This window comes from Eucalyptus grandis, chromosome 10 (assembly GCF_016545825.1).
Source record: "Eucalyptus grandis isolate ANBG69807.140 chromosome 10, ASM1654582v1, whole genome shotgun sequence".
Lineage (NCBI taxonomy): Eukaryota > Viridiplantae > Streptophyta > Magnoliopsida > Myrtales > Myrtaceae > Eucalyptus > Eucalyptus grandis.
The window spans coordinates 38,396,685-38,417,148 of NC_052621.1; the positions used below are offsets into that span (position 1 = coordinate 38,396,685).

Here is a 20,464-nt window from a genome sequence, read left to right on the forward strand (position 1 = left end):
AAGTTTTGCAGTCGATACGCTCTCTTCGGCATATTCGCTTCTCTCTCGACAGGTCACCATCTCCAATGCCGTCTCGCCACGTAACCAATCAATTGCAAAGCTCGATCGGGTTGGTTGCCATGTCATCTTTTCCGCCTCTCTTTTTCTCTCTCTTCCCGGTTGAAAATTCTTTATCTAATTGTTCTGGATAATTCTGTAGTTGTGAAAAATAAATAAATAAATAAGACAAACGAAAAATTCTACGGTTATGATGTGTCTGTGCAAGCGTTGGAAGAAGCAAATTTTAGCGAATGTGGAAACAGAAGATAGCCTTCTTTTGGGGAAAAAAATAAATATATAAATATGTTTATTGGATGATCTTGAACTTTTCCACTCCAAAAACTAGCTCAAAAAATGAACTTTTCGTTCACGCTTATAAATTAACCACCTACTCCTTCTATAATAGAAATGAAATAAATCCCATTAATCTCCACCTTACATATTGGGCCTTGATTAGGAGTCACAACAACCTATAACTCTTGGGTCTAGACTTATTAGTAAACCCGAGATCTTACACCATTTGTTGAGAGTGCGTGCCTAGAGAGATCACCAAGAAGGAGCTCAAATCCTAATTGGTCAAAAAATCATCCTATGTTTGCGTGCTTAATATTTATTTTGCTCTACTATATTGGTTTCTATTAAATTTACACAAGATGGGAAATTATTCTATCTTGTTGCATTAATCCGACATTGTTTGGGCTTATTACTGTTCTCGAATCAAAGTGTTATCAAAGTCAATGATTGTGGTTTCCGAACTAGTAGGCTTTGTGGTGTACCGACGTGGACCATAAGGATGATATTGGGTTAGAAAGATACTTGAATTAAAAGAGAGCAGGCCTAATACTAATCTCACACGTGAGGGGAAGATTGTTATGATGCACGGAAGTCCCACACCAAATAATTGATGTGGTGTAAAGCAATTAATATATCATAATTGACTCATAACTTCGTTAACGTAATCTCTTGAGTAAATGTGGATTCAATTGGATATATTTACGGGGTTCGAATTTGGACTCCCTCTTCGTGATCTCCCTATGTGGAAGGTATCGGAGTTTTGTTACGCACTCCCAACAACTTCCCCATCAAATCATGTGAATTAGTTGATGTTTACGTCAAAGTTATTTGTTTTATTGTGGTCCAAGTACATACGCTGGAACGGATGCAAAATTACGGGCCGGTAATGATATCGTCCGATAATAATTTGTAGACAAAAGTGCTAAAGATTGCTCAATTACGTTATGAGTGGTACTGCACCATTGTTTCGACTGGAAACATTAAATAGCTTCGAACGCACGATAACTAGTGTGACGATTGCAACAGATTTCGAGCCATGGACAAAGGAGAGCTTTCGCCCATTGAAGCAAGCTAGCCACGTCCCCAATCAACTTCAAGCAAATCCAGCAACAAATCCCTTTCCATACCGAAAGCCCTCTGATCAAGCAAAGCTACAGCAGGAGGCCAAAACCAGTCTTTGCGTCCCGTATGACATCAGCTGCTCAAGGGCATACGGGACGCCGACCATCATGCCACAAATAAAGGAGGTACATCTTCCATGTTCCGATGACACGATTGATAAGAGGCGCGACGTCATTTCTAAGCTTCGAAATCTTCCTTCAAATGAATGAGGAGTTGGCTGAGACGGGCGAAGTCCAAAAACCACTCGCCTTTCAGCCTAACCGCAACCAACCAACCAAACCAAAAATGGATCCTGCTTCTGCAAGAATCCACCATATCAGTCTCATAGCCACATGCATAATTGCATTTTACCTTCAGCGGTTGAGCCATCACCTTTCCACATAGAAAAGCCGATATCTTATTCTCGATCAACTCAAATGACCCAAAAAAAATAAAATTTAAACTAAATTAAATTAAATGATCCCTTTGAGTAGTACAAAATACATTTGAGCATTAGTTGACAGTGCTCTCTAACCTACTTTTAAAATGAATGTAAGTATTCATGAGCTCGGTCTGATGGAACTGAGGTGCGGTGCCTCAGATTAAGTACACGCTTGTCTGCGCCTGCTGCCTGTTTTCTATCAATCGTTTTATCTCCAACTCGTGAATTAGGTTCATTAAGAAACTAGTTGTCACTCTACTCTGGCTCAGGTGCTTCTCTTGTTTGGCGTCAATCCTTCCATTCATCAGAACATTCTCTTGAAAGTGGTCGTCATCCAGCCATCTCCTTTAGGTTAATGGAGTTGAAAAGGTGATGGTGTATATCCAATTACATGTATTGTAATTAACCATTTGAAAAAATTCCGACATACGTTCGAACGGAATTTGAGCATTTTGATGAGCCGCCTAATTCACAAGACACGTAGAGAGCTTGCCAATTTAAATTTATTCCAATTTCCTTGAAGCAGCACATATACCCCATATGAAATTCAGAAACTGTTTATAAAAAGCATTGTCGGGACACTGATCATCATTTTCACTCTACTTTCCCATAACAAGCTTGAATAGAAGCCGCTTTCATACTATCCTTGTCTACTCCAGCGTTGCACATGTTTGCCATGGCTCTGGTGTATTGCATTCCATACTCCCTCAGGCGTCCACAGTATTGCTGGTAAATCCTCACCTATACATCAGAACGAACAAATTTGACATTAGAAACTGTTCACGGGATAAATTAGCTGTGATTACACATGTATCATGTAGGGATCGGAGAAGTAATTGATGAGGAGATCATTGAGACTCACAAATGTCTTGAGACAGTCCCAGTCATCGACGACAGGTTGGTCTTTAGGTCGAACGGCGGTTAACATGCTTGTGACATTGAAATCACCGAACAGGTGGTTGACAATTTGGCTGATGCTGCGGTCAACATGCGATCGGTGAGCAATTTGTTCGTCCAGTCTCTTCTGTGCTTCCAGACTCTCAGCAGTATCTTTCGGAGCTTTTTGCACCTACAACCACCCTCAAGTAGTCAATCGACGAGGCGTCCCAATATGAAGAGGCAAGACAGACATGGCAAGAAACGTTAGTTCAGAAGAATCACATTTTTTTGCTTAATTACTAGTCAGAATAGATAGATTAATATGCAACATAATCAATGGTTATAAAGACGGACCTGGTGTTGGAAAAAGACCAAATCAGCATCCCGTTGGGGAACTGCCTGGGAATTTGAAGTGGAGAGCTCCTCCAAGGGAATGGTAGACACGTTATTGGAGCGTCGGCCCATGTAAGTAGAGACAAAGGCCTTGCTGAGAATGGTGTCGCCATATTGCATCACATGGGACAGATTGGTCCTATCCTTCACCTTCAAGTATTGCTCCTGCAATGTTTCCTTCCCCAAATCGTTGGCTTCACTGTTCTCACACACCCAAATTAAGATTAATGGAGACAGAAACATAGAGAACAGAGAATGAGTACATGTGCATTTGACAAAGGGATCACGCCCCGCATATGGAGACAGCCACAAATACTTATCTTGATATTTGCTCATCTAGCTAGCTTTTTATTTTTATTTTCATTTTGAAAAACTTTGCATTTTATGATTGAATGTGTAATTTCAAAGTAGGGAAGTGACGTAACAGTACCTGTCCTCCATCCAAGCGATGCTGTAGAGATCCCCCAAGCAAGTGCCATACTTGGCGGGATCACCGCCAATAGGCACGCGCCCTGGTGGGCCACTAGGGCAGTAGTAGGCCCAGCTGTTCTCCTCGGCGTTGGATGCCGTGGTCGCATAGATCCCTATGTCCCTGGGGAGCAACCCTTGCAATATGCTCCCCGCCTCACACGCCTCTATATATATCACCATGTTCTTGTACTTCTTCGCCTTGTACATTTGCCTCAGCACATTCACAAAGTCGTCTGCGTATATATAGTCCCCCGCGGGCATGGTCATAACTCCTGTGGTCCCATGGTCGGAGTAATAGAAGAAGACGTGGTCATTTGGTCCACTGTTCAAAACCTTGCCACTGCCCCCGTCGAGAGCCATCTTGTTCCCGAGAAGGACTGCATACAAATTGGCTGCTGTGATCTCATCACCGGTGTAGTCCTGCAATATTGCCTTATTGGTTAATTACGGTCGAAAATCAATCACCTGATATGGATCCTCCTACACGGTGGATGTAAAAAGTAGCTAGCTAAAAAGTGTTGAACTAAGACCTTAGGAACTCCTTTGTAGACATTGGGGCCGTTGGGTTTGTTGACAATGATACCCTTGGTGGGATTATTCTGGTGATTGGCGATGTCGTCATAGATGAACACGATAATGTTCTCATCTTTCAATCCATTTGCCTTAAGGATTTGGTAGGCATGGCACACGTCAGCCTGCATAGACACACATCACACAACTCATTCCATTTCATTATATATATAGAGTAGGGATGTCATTATATATTTTATAAACATACGAAGAGAATATGGTGATATACTGTAGCTGACGCTCTGAGATTGGTGGATCACCTGGTGCCTGAAGTTTTGATAACCGCTGGATCCGGCGACTAGAACAGCCCATCGTGTGCCCGTTCCATTACCATAATCACCACCCGACTTGGACACAATTTCTTGAAAGCTCCTCCGACTCTCGCTCACATCTGCTATCGTCAATGCTGTAAGGAGGAGAAAAGGGACGAGGCTGCCATATAAAGAGGTCATCATCGTCATCAGATGGAGAGTTTGGAGAAGATGAAAAATGAGAACAAAAATATCCAGATAATCCCGCTCTCAGGGTACTGACGACAGATCTTGCTCTATACTCTGCATCGAATATACAGAGGGAATATGGACAACAATAAACGCAGCTGATAAAACGAAAGAAAAGGATAGAATTTCTTATTCACGGTATGTTTTTATTGGGATTTGAAATTGCTCTTTATAAGCAAATAAAGAAATACATCAAAACAAAGTTACAAAAGCGTTAACAAATCAATTGCATTAAAGCAGTTGCAAAACAATGACTCTGAATATATCCCAAAGATCACTTTCCTAATTCAAGCTTCTTTTGGTAATTCATCTAGGGAATTTGCGATATTTTATCATTTTTTGGTGAATCACAATAAGAAACTATCGTGTTCATTATTTGATATGGGCATTATATTAATATAAATAAACCTAAAAATACATAAATAGACTTAAGGATCTCTCATGATTCTCTGTTAAAGAAATTGCAAATGCATAACGAAGATAACCTCCATCAATAAATCAATAATTATCATATGATCTAAACCTTAAAAAATAAAGATGCTCATTGTAACATTCCAAAGCCACATATTCGACTCTGACTATAAATGTAAACGACCTGCAACAGGTGAGGATTCCAAAATTTAATAAGAGAGATAAAACATTGTCATCCACCATTGCATCATCCATCACCACGTCACCTCGACGTCTACTACCACGTCACCTACCATATCAGAGTTGAGGGTTGATCATTGACCAACCGTTAACCTTTGACCACAATCGTTGACCATTGACTAGAGTTGACCCATTGCTTCTCGAGGTATTTTGACGTGTTGATTCATTTTTGGCATTCTTTGCTCCGTATTTGCAATCCTAGTACTATTTCTTGGTGCTTATTACAATGGATAAAATGGACATGCCAATACCCATTCAAACTATCTTGAATGGATTAAATTATATCTTATGGGCTCAAGAAACGTCAAGCTTTTTGAGAGTATGCAAACTTTGGTGTTATGTCATCGGTGATATTTGCGTGCCTACAAGGATTGCTGAAGAAACTCGAGAAAAATTTATTAAGCTTATGGAGGAGTGGGACAGCAAGAACTATTGGATTTTAACATGGTTTCGAAATACTTTGACTCCTATTAGGCTTTAGTTTGGTTGTCTCAATAGAACAAAAGAAGCATGGGATTTGCTTGCTGGCCATTACTCCACCTTGGATATTGCTCATTAGTATTAGTTGTTAGAAAATTTTCATTGCATGCATCAAGAGACATGTTGGTCTATTAATGATTTTTTTGTCCTCTATGCATGTTGTTTGGGAACAATTGGCTTAATCTGAGCCGCAATGGGAAGTTGATGCTGATGCTCACAAGTTCGTTGAATATCATGATATGCGTGTTGTGCAATATTTAATGGCGCTTAATGATGACTTTGAACCTATACGAGTTTTGTTGGAGAAAACCTTCTTGAGTGTTTTGAAGCTGATAAAACGTTTCCATCAGTCTAGTCTGAAAACTTGTAGACTCTTCCATCAAAGTTTGAAGACCTCTGGACTGCCAGACTCAAGACTCAAAGTCTATCCTCATTGACAGTTTCTAGACCATCGAAGAAGACTTATCCAGAACTGGATGTTTCGTCAAGGATTTGACTTTATCGACTGGAGTAGATCTTCTGGTTGGATATAGCATGTAAAAATCCTTTGTTCTGATCAAGATTGATTTGGGAATCGTGGATTCATTGATTGGTGAAGTATACTTGGAAGGTTTTACTTATGGAAACCAAGATCCTGATTGTGTGGACGAGTAGTATTGATGGGCTATCGTCATGTTCCTTAAATAGCTTGAAGATCTTCTTAATTGATTCTGTCCAACGGGTAGATTAGAAGAAATTCCTTTGGTATGATGGCATAAAGGAGTATATAAGGAAGACGTTCCAGTTGTTCAAGTGTATGCACGATAGAAGAATTCCAAAGTTTGAAGCTCCTTGTTCTTAGTCAATTAAACTACTGAGCGAAATCTTGTACGCAAAAGAGAGTTTATATCATTGAGAGACCTTAAGGAAGTGTAGTAGAGTCTCTACACTGCGGATTCAAGGAAGAGCCTAACTGTAACAACTCTTTTGTTCATAGTGAAATCCAGCCAGTGGGCTGTTAGTGCGGAAGAGTGGACGTAGGCTTGGATTAAGCCAAACCACTATAATCTCTGTGTTCATATTCTCTTCTCTACACTCTTCTACTTTGATCGTAATTCGTTTTGAGAATTTCCTTTTCATAATCTATTGTTGATTTGCACTGCACATATCTCACAAAATTGTTTCTGCACCTATTCATCCCTCTCTAGGTGCTCATACTAACTTTCACAATTGGTATCTGAGCTTGTGTATTCACTTGAATTGAAGTGTTTTACTTCAGAGTTAAAGATTCATGGCTAGTATGTTGGCTCTAGGACTGGTTGAAGGGCAAAGCAATATCAGACCGCCTTACTTTGATAGAAATGATTACAACATATGAAAAAACAAGATGAAGGCATTCCTAAGATCAAAGGATCCTTTGGAATGGGACGTGGTAGACAAATAAATTATTCCTAAAACTGCACCTGTCTCAGAAAGAGGAAAAGAAGTTGTTGAGTCTAGAGAAATGACTCAAGAAGAGATAACCAAGAGACAAGCTCTTGATGCAAAAGCGATTTATTCTTTATATTGTGCATTATCACCTACTGAATATAACAAAATATTTTCTTGTGTAACAGCTAAAGAAGTTTGGGATAGATTACACATCACCTATGAAGGAACTGACCGACTGAAAGAACCAGAATCAACATTTTGCTCAGACAATACGAAGAATTCAAAATGAAAACATGAGAATCTATCACTGACATGTTTAGTCGTTTTACAGAGATAGTGAACGGTCTTGAAAATCAATGTCAACCAATTTTGATCCCATGAAAGTAAACAAGCTACTGCGTGGACTCTTGAAGGATTGAAATCACATAAAGACCTCAATAAGGGAGACACAAAGAATCATGCCACTCTCTTGATGAGTTGGTTGGGACTCTTCGCCTTATGAAGTGGAGCAAATCAACGAAGATGAAGATCCTAAAGGTAAGAAATTCATTGCATTAAAATCTAATGATGATTCTGATGTCACAGATTCTGAAGACGATATGGATGATGAAGAGCTTTCTCTCATGATAAGAAGATTCAAAAAGTTAAACAGAAAGGGAAAAAGATTCAATCCAAAGGAACAGAGCTTTCAAAAGCAACAGAGTAAGTCTGTTGAGGATGATGAATCCAATAGAGATATAGTCTGTTTTGAATGTAAGAAAAAAGGACACATCAGACGCAACTGTCCCTTTCTAAGGAAGAAGAAAGGAAAAAAATGAGAAGTATCAAAAGACACTCAAAGTAGAAACTTGGAGTGATACAGAATGTGAAGAAAGTGATGATGATTATGCCAACATTTGTCTCATGGCACAATCAGACTCCGTCTCCAAACAAACTCAGATTTAGATAGTGAAATCGAGGTAAGTAACTTGAAAATCCCTACTAAAGTCTCTACATACATTAATGAACTGTGTCTTAGTCTCAAGACTTCTCTTAAAAGGATTTCCGAACTCAAAAGAGAAACTCTGCACTAAAACAACAGGAAATTGTTCTGAAAGAAAAATGTCAAAAGTTTAGACAAAAGTATTTCTACCTTGAAAGAAAATGAAGACAATCTTTCAAAAGAAAATGCATTCTTGAAAAATGACATTTCAAATATTTCTAAAAGATTTTCTATAGGATCTGAGAAACTTGAGAAAATTCTTTTAGCACAAAGACCTTATTTCAATAAATCAGGTTTAGGAATGACTATCAAAACCATTCCTCTAATTGATTTTCCTAAAGTAAAAGAAAGAATTAAGCAAAAACCTACGAGAAATGCTTATAAAAATCATTTCCAAAAAGTGTTTGTAAAACCAGTAGGTCGCAGTGCTCTTAAATGTTCTAAGTGCAATAGTTCAGATCGTCTTGAAAAAGAATGTTCTCTGGTTTGGAAACCTGTTAAGAAAGTATGAGCAAAGACAATATATCATACTAACACCAATGGACCCAAGAAAATATGGGTACTAAAGAAAGCTTGAGTCTCTTTTCTAAATGCAGGTCACTATCAAGAGAAAGATTAAATGGTACCTGGATAGTGGATGCTCAAGGCATATGACAGGAAATTCAAATTGCTTCATAAAACTTGTTCAAGTTAATGGTGGAAAAGTTTCATTTGGAGGAAACAACAAAGGAAGTTTCACGATTAGTAATGTTTCTTTAGTGGAAGGACTCAACTACAATTTTCTTAGTATCAATCAGCTGTGCGACACCGGCTTCAAAATCAACTTTCAAGAGGGAATATGTTCAGGAACCAATAAAGATTCCTCTCAGTTTTTCACGGGTCAAAGACATGGAAATATCTACCTCTTGGATGTCAAACTAGATGAAGCCCAATGTCTAATCTCAATTCAAGAAGAAGCAAACTTATGGCACAAAAAACTTGGGCACATCAACATGAAGCAAATAGCCAAAATTTCAGCAAAAAAGCTCGTTCGTGGTCTACCCAATCTGTCATTTCAAAAGACTGATCTATGTACACCATGTGTGTTGGGAAAATAGGTAAGAAACTCATTCAAACCAATAAATCAAGTTGCCATTAATCGTGTACTGCAGCTTCTGCATATGGATCTCTTTGGATCAACCAGAACTCAAAGCATTGGAGGTAAGAAATATTGCCTAGTAATTGTGGATGACTACTTACGATTCACTTGGGTACATTTCCGGTAAGTAAGTCTGAAACCTTTTCTTACTTCAAAAGTTTGCTAAAAATGTTCAAAATGAAAAAGGGTATGTTATTTCAAGTATACGAACTGACCATGGAGGCGAATTTGAAAATCAAGACTTTACAAGATTTTATGATGAATATGGTTTTCAGCATATGTTCTCTTCTCCATACACTCCAGAGCAAAATGGAGTCGTGGAAAGAAAAAATAGATCGCTTCAAGAGATGGCTAGAACTTTTTTAATTGAAAGAAACATCTCTTCACGTTTTTGGGCCGAAGCAGTTTCTACAGCATGTTATATCATTAATAGAGTTTTTCTAAGGCCTATTATGGAAAAAAAAACTCCCTACGAGTTATTCAAAGGTAAGAAGCCCATTGTTTCATATTTTCACGTGTTTGGATATAAATGTTTTATTTTGAAAAATGCAAATGATCGAGTTGGAAAGTTTGAAGAAAAATCAAATGAATGGATATTCCTTGGATATTCGACTACAAGCAAAGCCTACAGAATATACAACAAAAAAACACAATCTGTGGAGGAATCAATGAATGTCAAATTTCAAGACTCTATGCAAAATGAATCGATTCAGACTCAACTTGAAGAATCTGAACTTGCTCTAGACTCTACAAAGTCTAAATCTCCAGAAGCAGCTCAGACTTCAGAAGACAAGCAACAAATAATTGTCGAAGATTCAAATGAAGAAAAAGATCAATAGTCTGACAAATCAACTAGCAACTAGAAGCATAAGTTCAATCATCCCACAGATCTCATTATTGGCAATATTAATGAAGGAATTCGCATAAGATCCAAAAGGCGCGAAGAGTCTAGTGCTGTGGCTCTTATTTTTAAAATAGAACCCAAAAGTATAAAAGAAGTTCTAACTAATGAAAGCTGGATTGAAGCCATGCAAGAAGAACTCATGCAATTCAGTATTAATGATGTCTGGGAATTGACTCTTAAACCGAAAGGTAAATCCATCATTGGAGCTAAATGGGTTTTCGAAACAAGATGAACGAAAATGAAAGGTTGTAAGAAACAAAGCAAGACTCGTGGCCAAAGGATATACGCAAGAAGAAGGGATAGACTAAGATGAGACTTACGCACCAATAGCAATGTTAGAAGCAATTAGATTATTACTTGCTTTTGCTTGTCATAAAAATTTCAGGTTATTCCAAATGGACGTCAAAAGTGCTTTCCTAAATGGATTTATCCAAGAGGAAGTCTATGTGGAACAACCACCCGGTTTTGAAGACCTAAGGAAACCAAACTCTGTTTTTAGACTAAAAAAAGCCCTATATGGTCTAAAGCAAGCACCTCGAGTTTGGTACGATAGATTAAGTAAGTTTTTAATCCAAAATGGCTTTGTCAAAGGTAATGTAGATAGTACATTGTTTATCTTAAGAGAAAGCAAAAGTTTTCTACTTGTTCAAATTTATGTTGATGATATTATTTTTGGATCTTCTAATGAAAGTCTGTGCAAGAAATTCTCTAAGTCTATGCAGGATGAATTTGAAATGAGCATGATGGGTGAACTAACCTTTTTTCTTGGGCTCCAAGTAAAACAATTGAAGGAAGGAACCTTTATTCATCAAGAAAAGTATGCTAAAGATCTTGTCAAAAAGTTTGACTGAGAATTGCAAAAGACTCGATGTACCAATGTCAAATTCCTTGAAGTTGGACAAAGATGAAGGAGGAAAGAAAGTTGACCAGAAGCTATACATAAGCATCATTGGTTCACTTCTTTACCTTATTGCTTCTAGACCTGATATTTTGTTAAGTGTTTGCATTTGTGCCAGGTTTCAATTAGACCCGAGAGAATCTCATTTAAGTGCTGCAAAACGTATTATCAAATACATTGCCTCATCTTCAACTTTGGGTCTCTAGTATCCTAAAGAAGGAGACTTTACTCTTCTTGGATACTCAGACGCAGACTTAGCCGGATGCAGAGTTGATAGAAAGAGCATCTCGGGCATCTGTCAACTACTTGGAAGCAGGACAGTGTCTTGGTTTTCAAGGAAGTAAAGTACAGTAGCTCTTTCTACAGCAGAAGCAGAATATGTAGCTCTTGGAAGTTATTGTTCATAAATTCTGTGGATAAAACAACAGTTAAGAGACTTTGGAATTGAAGATTCATGCATTGAAATCAAATGTGACAATACTAGCGCAATCAATCTCACCAAGAATCCGATTCTTCACTCAAGAGCAAAACATATAGAGATTCGACATCACTTCATTAGAGATCATGTTCAAAAGGGAGAAGTTTCAATTCGCTTATTGACTCAAAGAATCAACTGGCGGATATATTTACAAAGCCTTTAGAGAAAAATCAATTTGAAGCTATTCGTTCCAGACTTAATATCTTAAAGTCTGAGGAAGTTCAAACTTAGGACTGAAAGTCTAAAGACTCTCAGACTCAGATGATCAAGATTTTTGACTGTAAGATATTTTATTTTCTCTTAGATCAAATCTCGAAAAGGTACGATCATCTATCCATAATTGATTGTTACAATATTCAATTTCCGTGATTAATGCATTTTTTTTGGAAAAAGAAGTTAAATTTTTAAAATGACAGTTATCTAATTTTTGAAAATGTAGTTATTTTTTCAAAAAGGTATCTTTATATTTCATTTTTACGACGTTCCGTATGCACCTCTTCAACTGTCTTATATACTGTCGATTCTTCTTCATTTTACTCACAAAAACCCTAAGAGAGTACATATCTTCCATTTCTGTCTTCTCCTCTTGTTTAATCTTCGAAAAGTTGTCATCTTTCTTGGGAAAACAAGCTTGGAATCCCTGCAATACTGTGAAAAATGTCTTCTCAAAGAAAGTCTTCGAGGATCGCGAACAAGGGACCACAAAAGAGATGCGTGAGGGGCCTACGCACTTTGATCTCACCGAGGAAGAGGAATCTCCTAATCAACAACAGAGCCCACAACATTCTCAGCAGCGTCCATCTCCTTCATCTAGACTTTAGAATGTTGCACATCAAGAAGAGGAAGAAATCGTCGAAGACGCAGAACCGGTAAGAACTCTTAAGCCTGGTTTTACTTATAAGCTTTACCGTGCTTTGAAGAGGGGTGGTACTCCTTTAAACTACATTGATGAATTTTTGAAAGAAAAATGGTATCGAAATGAAACCTATTTTCTACGTACGATGAAACGTTTGGGAATTGCCCCTGCTAGATCGACGGAAGAGGCATTCGCAAATATCCCAACTGATCCACGTGTTGGAGGGCTGAGTCAGCCAGATGGGAATGACGATGATAGGTTGTACAGTCAGTTTAAACCGAGAATGGGTGTTGCGGCAAAAATCCAAAGCAAAATGATATACTTGTTTAGATCGGATGACCACAAGCAACTGTACTCTAAGTTGCTGAAGTGTGGGGTGATAAACCCTAGAAGTGTGGATTTTGATTTTCTTGACTTTGTGAATGTCAATCTATGGGAGAAATTGAGTCTTCTTCAACTCGAACAGTTTTGTTCTGAATCTACAGAAGCTTATGCTGAACTTACTGCTTATTTCTATTCGAATCTTAGTTTCTTGGATACGAATAGATTCTCTTTTAGTATTCAAGATCAGGACCATGTAGTTGACATGAATACATTGGCTGATGTGATTGAGGTTGAAAGAGGGAAATATCAACCTATCCGTGTGTCTATTGCTCGTGCAACGTTGGAACTTGTTAAGGATCGAAGAATGGAAGACAAGATTTCCTATTCGAGGATGAATGCAACCAACATTCTACTTCACAAGATTGTGATTAACTACCTCAGACCAAAATCTACTTCAAAGACCGATGTTTCAAACTTGGAGGCAAAGTTGATGTATGCCATCAATGCTGGGAAAAAAAAATTCTCTCTTCCACACACTATTATGTTCCATATGTACAGGGCAATGGTGAAGGACGAGGGACAACTTCCTTATCCAGCTCTTGTGACCAAGTTATTTAGACACTTGAATATTCAGTCTCCCCGAATTCTTTGTGGTCGAGCGTGCGATCAAATGGTGGTGGGATCGAAAATGGTCTCTAAAATGCGTCTAAAGGAACTCAACAATGAGTTAGAGAAGTTCAAGGAGAAAACCCCTGTCAAGACTCATCAAATATCTTCGGTTGCAAAAAGGAAAGGGAAGGAGCCCATGGTTGCTCCATCCAAGAAAAGAAGAGCTCTCATCGTTGAGGATGAAGAGAATGAGGATGACATTACCATTTATGCAATGGCTTTGAAGAACCTGAGTCGTTCTGTACCAGAATCAACGGAGAGACAGGAAAAAGATACGGCTGAAATAGAACAGAGGATTGGAGAAAGTGAAGATTTTGAGAAAGAAGTAGAGGAGAGAGATGCAAGGAGGAAAGAATTGAAGAAGAAGAAGAAGAAGAAGAGGAGAGAGTAGAAAAAGAACATGAAGAACACTCTTCTTCACCAGAAGGCATGGAAACAGGGGAAGATCCTGAAAAAAGAGGAACATCCTCAATTTCTGTCACCAGTGAAGGAGTAAGTCACTCTCCAGCAAATCCAGAGGACATCCATGCCTCACAATTTCCTGAGGAGGGACATGATGTTTCATCGCCCAATCTACGTGACAATGCTGATACACCGTCTGATCGTGCAGAAGCAAGTATTTAGACTGATAATTCAGCAGACTTTCGCAGAATTCTTGATGTTTTTTTGGAGATGAAAGGTCAAATCTATGCTATGGGATGCGAACTTCAGAATATGCAGAATGCAGGACAAGCTTCCTCAGTTTCTTTGAATGATCAACTCCAAGCCTTTGCTCTTCAAGTTCAGACAAATACTAAGGGTGAAGAAGTAGGGCAACTGAAGGAGGACTTAAAAAGGCTGGAAGGCATTGTTCAGTCAATGAGAGATTTCCAGCTTGTCCGTGTTCCCAAGCCATCTTAATTTCATTCTCTTTTCATCTCTACCTTTTTAATGATGACAAAAAGGGGGAGAGATGTGCAGATTTGACTAGTTTTTTGACTGTTTAGATTTAAATGTTTTTTGACTTGATGTTTGTGTTTGGCTGTTTGGATTTGGATTGAATTTGTTTTTGACTGTTTGAACATCTGTTTATCTTAAGTATTATTGATATCTCATGGCCTTGTTCATAAGACTAACCTACTTTCTATGGATGCAGATTCTAGTGTTATTATTAAGCCATTTATCTTTATGAGATATCCATATTTGCTTGAGTAGTGTTTTGCAGGTCAAAGTTATCCAAATCTACAGGAAAGTTTTGTGACCATCAAAAAGGGGGAGATTGTTGGAGAAAACCTCATTGAGTATTTTGAAGCTGACAAAACGTTTCCATCAGTCTAGTTTGAAGACTTGCAGACTCTTCCATCAAAGTCTGAAGACCTCCGGACTACCAGACTCAAGACTCAAAGTCTATCCTCATTGATAGTTTCTAGACCGTCGAAGAAGACTTATCCAGAACTGGATGTTTCGTCAATGATTTGACTTTATCGACTGGAGTAGATCTTTTGGTTGGATATAGCATGTCGGAATCCTTTGTTTTGATCAAGATTGATTTGGGAATCGTGGATTCATTGATTGACGAAATATACTTGGAAGGTTCTACTTATGGAAACCAAGATCCTGATTGTATGAGCGAGCATGATTGATGGGCTATCGTCATGTTCTTTAAATAGCTCGAAGATCTTCCTAATTGATTATGTCCAACGGGTAGATTGGAAGAAATTCCTTTGGTAAGTGCCAACGGGTATGATGGTATAAAAGAGTATATAAGGAAGACGTTCCACTTGTTCAAGTGTATGCGCGATAGAAGAATTCAAAAGTCTGAAGCTCCTTGTTCTTAGTCAATTAAACTACTGAGCGAAATCTTGTACGCAAAAGAGAGTTTATATCATTGAGAGACCTTGAGGAAGTGTAGTAGAGTCTCTACACCGTGGATTCAAGGAAGAGCCTAACTGTAATAACTCTTTTGTTCATAGTGAAATCCAGCCAGTGGGCTGTCAGTGCGGAAGAGTGGACGTATGCTTGATTAAGCCGAACCACTATAATTTTTGTGTTCATATTCTCTTCTTTACACTCTTCTACTTTGATCGTAATTCGTTTTGAGAATTTCATTTTCATAATCTATTGTTGATTTGCACTGCATATATCTCGCAAAATTGTTTTTGCACCTATTCACCCCTCTCTAGGTGCTCATACTAGCTTTCACAAGTTTCATTTCTACATAGAGATCCATTACCTCGACTTGAGGCAATTGTTTTAGAGTTATTGATTAAAAAGGCTTAGATTGCTACTTTATAGGCACACTGTCTGATTTTATCCACTCCTACGTATGCAATACTTGCCATGCCTGCCTCTTCCTCATCGCATAGTAAATATTGCTCATATTATCATTGGTTGGTCACTTTGCGTCTACTTGCTATTGGTGACAACCTAGGCAACCTACAGGGACAAGCAACTGATAGGTCCACTTGCACGCTCATCTACCGTTGCTGTTACTATTGAGGTTTCTTCCAATAAGCCGTTGTTACTTTGTCATTAGAGGATCTTTGCTCCATTTTTCGAGAATTCGCTACCTTTAATTTTTCTATCCCTAGCACTTATGCTCTGTTTGTGACTCCAAGTACTTCTAATTCATGGTTCTTTGATTCCCCCTGTTGCAATTACATGACTTTAACACCAAATTGTTTAAGTCAAAATCATTACTTTCACAAATACCTATTATTCATACAGTTGATAACTCATAGATGCTAGTTAACCATAGAGGAAACATTTCAATGTCCACATTGTCACCATCAAACACTCTTGTGATTCTTAGACTCTCCTTAAACTAGACATATGAGGGTCAACTATGTGAACTTGGCTTTGATATTCACTTTTTCTCTAATGGTTGTCGTGTGTAGGATCCACGAACAGGATAAATAATTGGGATAGGCCTAAAGTGAGACGGCTATTTGAGCTTATCTCCTTAAAGATTCCAAATGCTCTTAGTAACTATGCTACCGCAATATCATCTGAAACTTGACATTCTCGTTTGGATAATACTTCATTTTCAAGATTAAGTCATCTAATTTCTAGTGGTCATTTAGGTTTTGTTGATAATAAATAGTTTGATTGCTTGCCAAGTGAGTTGGCAAAATATCACATGTTACCTTTTGATCTTAGTGAATCTGTCTCTCATGCTCCCTTTGATTTAATTCATTTTAACATTTCGGCCCACTCCTACTCCTACTAGCCACTTTGTGATTTTTGTGGATGATCATTCTCATCATGCATGGTTCTACCTTATGAAGCATTGATTTGAATTGCCTTGTATTTATCGTGATTTTGTTGCCATGATCAAAATACAATTTTCTCAAAGCATCAAGATCTTTTTTGTTGATAATGCTATGGAATATAAAGACACAAAATTTCTTCAAATTATTTCTCAAAATGGTACTGTCATTAATCGCTCTTGTCTAGGGACTTCTCAACAAAATAGTTGAGTAGAGCATAAACATCGACAAATCTTAGATGTTGTTTGCACCCTTCTAATCTTAGCCTCTTGTTTGGAACAGTTCTGGGGGAGGCTTCTCATATTGCTATATGTACTATCAATCGTACTCCATCACCTATTATAGGTAATATATCTCCGTATGAGCTCTTGTATGGTAGTGTTCCTAATTATAATTTTCTTCGAGTCTTTGGCAATGCTTGTTTTTTCCATCTTCTTCCAAATGAATGCACGAAATTAGAACCTCATCCTTGTCTATGTCGTTTCCTTGGGTATGGGATTGAGCACAACGAGTATCGATGCTAGGATCCTATCTCTAATAATCTCCGTATATCTCGTCATGTTACCTTTTGGGAATACAAGATGTTCTCTTGGCTTCATCCCTTCGACTCCTCTCTAGCTCTTTCGTTTTTTACCAATCCTTTGGTGGATCTATTTCCTGAAGATACATGATTGAATCTTCCTTTTCAGAGTTGTCTTCTTCTAATCTTGATGCAGGTACCTTTGGTAATACCACTTTGGTAGCTCCTGAGTTGACTGTACCATCCACAGATTCTTCACCCTTGATAATTCCCTCTTCTCCTATTTTTTACTCCACCTGAGTAAGTCAACTTTCTATTCGTGATTTGCATTGTTACTCAATTATTGCTTCCCTTCATGAGCCTTGTACATAGAGAGAAGCTTGAACTAAACCCCTTTAGTAGCAAGCAATGACAGATGAGTTGCTAGTATTAGACAAATCTCATACTTGGGGATTGGTTGATTTGCCTACTAGAAAGCCAGCAGCTATAGATTGTAGATGGGCATATCAAAGTAAGACTAAGGTAGATGGTATGGTGGAATGCTACAAAGTTAGACCAGTAGCAAAAGGTTTCACTCAGGAGTATGGAATTGACTATGGCAAGACATTTGCTTCAATTGCACGTCTAACTTTAGTTTGAAGTCTTCTTGCCATTGCATCTATTAAACAATAGCCTCTGAAAGAAGGCAAAGAGAAGAATAAAGATTGGACGGAGTTGAGAGACGTAGGAAGATTTTTGTGTATTCTCTCATTGTAATTGTAATGTACAAATCTCCTAAGATATAATACAAGCTATATTATGTGTAAGGAAGTAAATGATCTAAAAAATGAATCTAGATCTAAATCTAATATTTAATTAACATATATACACAAATCATGATCAATTAAGATCAAGACATCTCGGGCAATCCGCAATCCGCATATCTTCCAACACTCCCCCTCAAGTTGGTGGCTTATAGATGTTCAAGGCGCCTAACTTGTTTAATAGATATGCGTGTTGTCTCTGACATAGGGGCTTGGTGAACATGTCTGCTGGTTGTTCCGTTGTCCCAATTCCTCTTGTCTCAATTACTCATTCCTGGATCTTTTCCTGTGTAAAGTGACAATCCACCTCTATGTGTTTGGTTCTTTCATGTACTATAGGATTGGATGCAAGTTTAAGAGCCACATCATTATCACAATATAGATTGGTGGGTCCTTGCACTTATACTCTAAGATCCTTAAGTAATCCTCGTATCCAAACTATTTGGCAAGTGGCCTTAGCCATAGCTCGATACTTTGCTTCGGCTGAGGATAGGGACACAGTGGCTTGTTTCTTGGTCTTCCAAGAAAGAAGAGATTCTCCCAACTTAATGCAATATCCAGTGACATATCTTCGACTAATAGGACATGTTGCATAGTCTGCATCACAATATGCTATCATCCTCATGTCACATTTTTAGATAGCAATATCCCAAGTTCTGGACATTTCTTCAGATATTTCACGACCTTTAAGGCCGCATCCAAATGAGAACGCTTCGGTTAGTGCATAAATTGGCTAAGTGTCTGAATCGCATATGAGATATCAGGTCTAGTCATTGTTAGGTATATAAGTTTCCCAACAAGTCTTTGATAGCTTGACGGATCACTTAGTACAGGATCATCATGTCGAGATATTCCCTTATCATAGTCTGCGGTGGTCAACTTAGTGTTTTGCTCTATGGGAATTACAGTTGGCTTGCATCTTGATAAACCAGCTTCTGATATAATTTCTAATATAAACTTCCGCTGACTAAGGGAAATCCCCTTATCAGATCGAGCAATTTCAATTCCAAGAAAATATTTTGGTGCTCCTAAGTCTTTAATATGAAAGGTGGCATGCAAATATTCCTTGAAATTCTCTATAGATGCTCTATCATTTCCCATAACAAGTATGTCATCGACATAAATCATCAAATAGATAGATGACATACCTTTAGTTCTTGAGAATAAAGCATAATCATGCTTGGATTGCTTGAAGCTTGCTATTGTAAGAGCGCTGGCAAATTTAGCATACCATTGTCTGGATGCCTGTTTTAATCCATAAAGGGATTTACGGAGACGACATACCTTATTCTCCCTCTGTCTCCGTATGCCTAAGGGATATCCATGTACATTTCTTCATCTAAATCACCGTGGAGGAATGCATTATGGACATCCATTTGATGTAGGTGCCAGTCATTAATTGCAGCAATAGCTAAGAATGAACGGACTATTACGTCTTTGGCAACTGGAGAGAACGTCTTGTGGTAGTCAAAACCTTCTCTTTGGGTGAACCCTTTGGCTACCAGTCCGGCCTTATACCGTTCAATAGAGCCATTAGCGCGATACTTGATCTTGTAGACCCATTGGCATCCAATCAGTTTGCGATGAGATGGTAGTGGGAGAAGATCCCATGTATGATTATTAGTAAGTGCCTTCAACTCTGCCTTCATTGCTTCTTGCCATTTTGGATTAGTGGAAGCCTCTTCATAATTGGACGGTTCCTTGTCGTCAGATAAACGAGAAATACAACATCTATGCTTTGGAGATAATCTATGAAAGGAAACATATGAGGATATCGGATACTGAATACCTAGAGAGTGGTGAGTAGCACAAACATAATCTTTTGTCCAGGTTGGAGGTCTTGTAGCCCGTCCAGACCGCCTAGGGTACTCTGCTCTAGTGGTAGACTGTGATGTCTTTGAGGAGGAAGTTGGTGCAGTGTCAAAAACTTTCATATTGGTAATGGAATCTTCCAATGCATCTTCTTGAATATGTTTTGAAGAGTTCGAATTTGTATTGGAATTTGACGGAGCTAGGACAAGACTCTGTGGCTGTGCTACTGGTATGTAAGAGAGGTCTTGATATGATGCCTCATTAGAGAGAAAATTATGATGGCTGGAAACTGTCTCCAAGCCTTCATCTGGAGATGCACTTTCAGAAAACGGAAAAATATTCTCATGGAAAATTACATCACGACTTACTAAGAATTCTCTTGTGGAGATCTCAAGAACCCGATATCCCTTATGGAGATTGGGATATCCCATAAAGATGCATCGCCGTGCTCGTGGGCTAAATTTATCTCGAGATCCCATTGTTGTAACATAACAGAGACATCTGAAGATCCTGAGGTGATTCAATTCAGGTTTCTTCCCAAATAACAGCTCGAATGGTGTTCGTCCATTGAGGATCCGAGTAGGCATACGATTAATAAGATA

At 38.4% G+C, this 20,464-nt stretch overlaps 1 protein-coding gene across 1 annotated transcript; it reads right to left on the reverse strand.

The window, feature by feature from the left end:
• Window positions 1-2,470: 2,470 nt before the first annotated feature.
• Window positions 2,471-19,984, reverse strand: LOC104424218 (vacuolar-processing enzyme). The gene is made up of 7 exons (XM_039303061.1): window positions 19,380-19,984; window positions 5,333-5,374; window positions 4,450-4,513; window positions 4,150-4,314; window positions 3,579-4,039; window positions 3,110-3,347; window positions 2,471-2,617 (listed from the first exon to the last, which is right to left on the reverse strand). The coding sequence occupies exons 1-7, from the start codon at window positions 19,982-19,984 to the stop codon at window positions 2,471-2,473; spliced, it is 1,722 nt and encodes a 573-aa protein (XP_039158995.1).
• Window positions 19,985-20,464: the final 480 nt, after the last annotated feature.

Bases quoted from the DNA above. Each gene is read 5' to 3' on its own strand.
- LOC104424218 (XM_039303061.1), bottom strand. From the start codon at position 19,984: ATGAAAGTTTTTGACACTGCACCAACTTCCTCCTCAAAGACATCACAG. The intron at 4,514-5,332 runs CAATGTTTTATC...TTATGGTAATGG, and splicing joins GATGATGCAATGGTGGATGA to AACGGGCACACGATGGGCTG. The intron at 4,315-4,449 runs GTGATCCACCAA...GTGTCTATGCAG, and splicing joins ATCAAAACTTCAGGCACCAG to GCTGACGTGTGCCATGCCTA.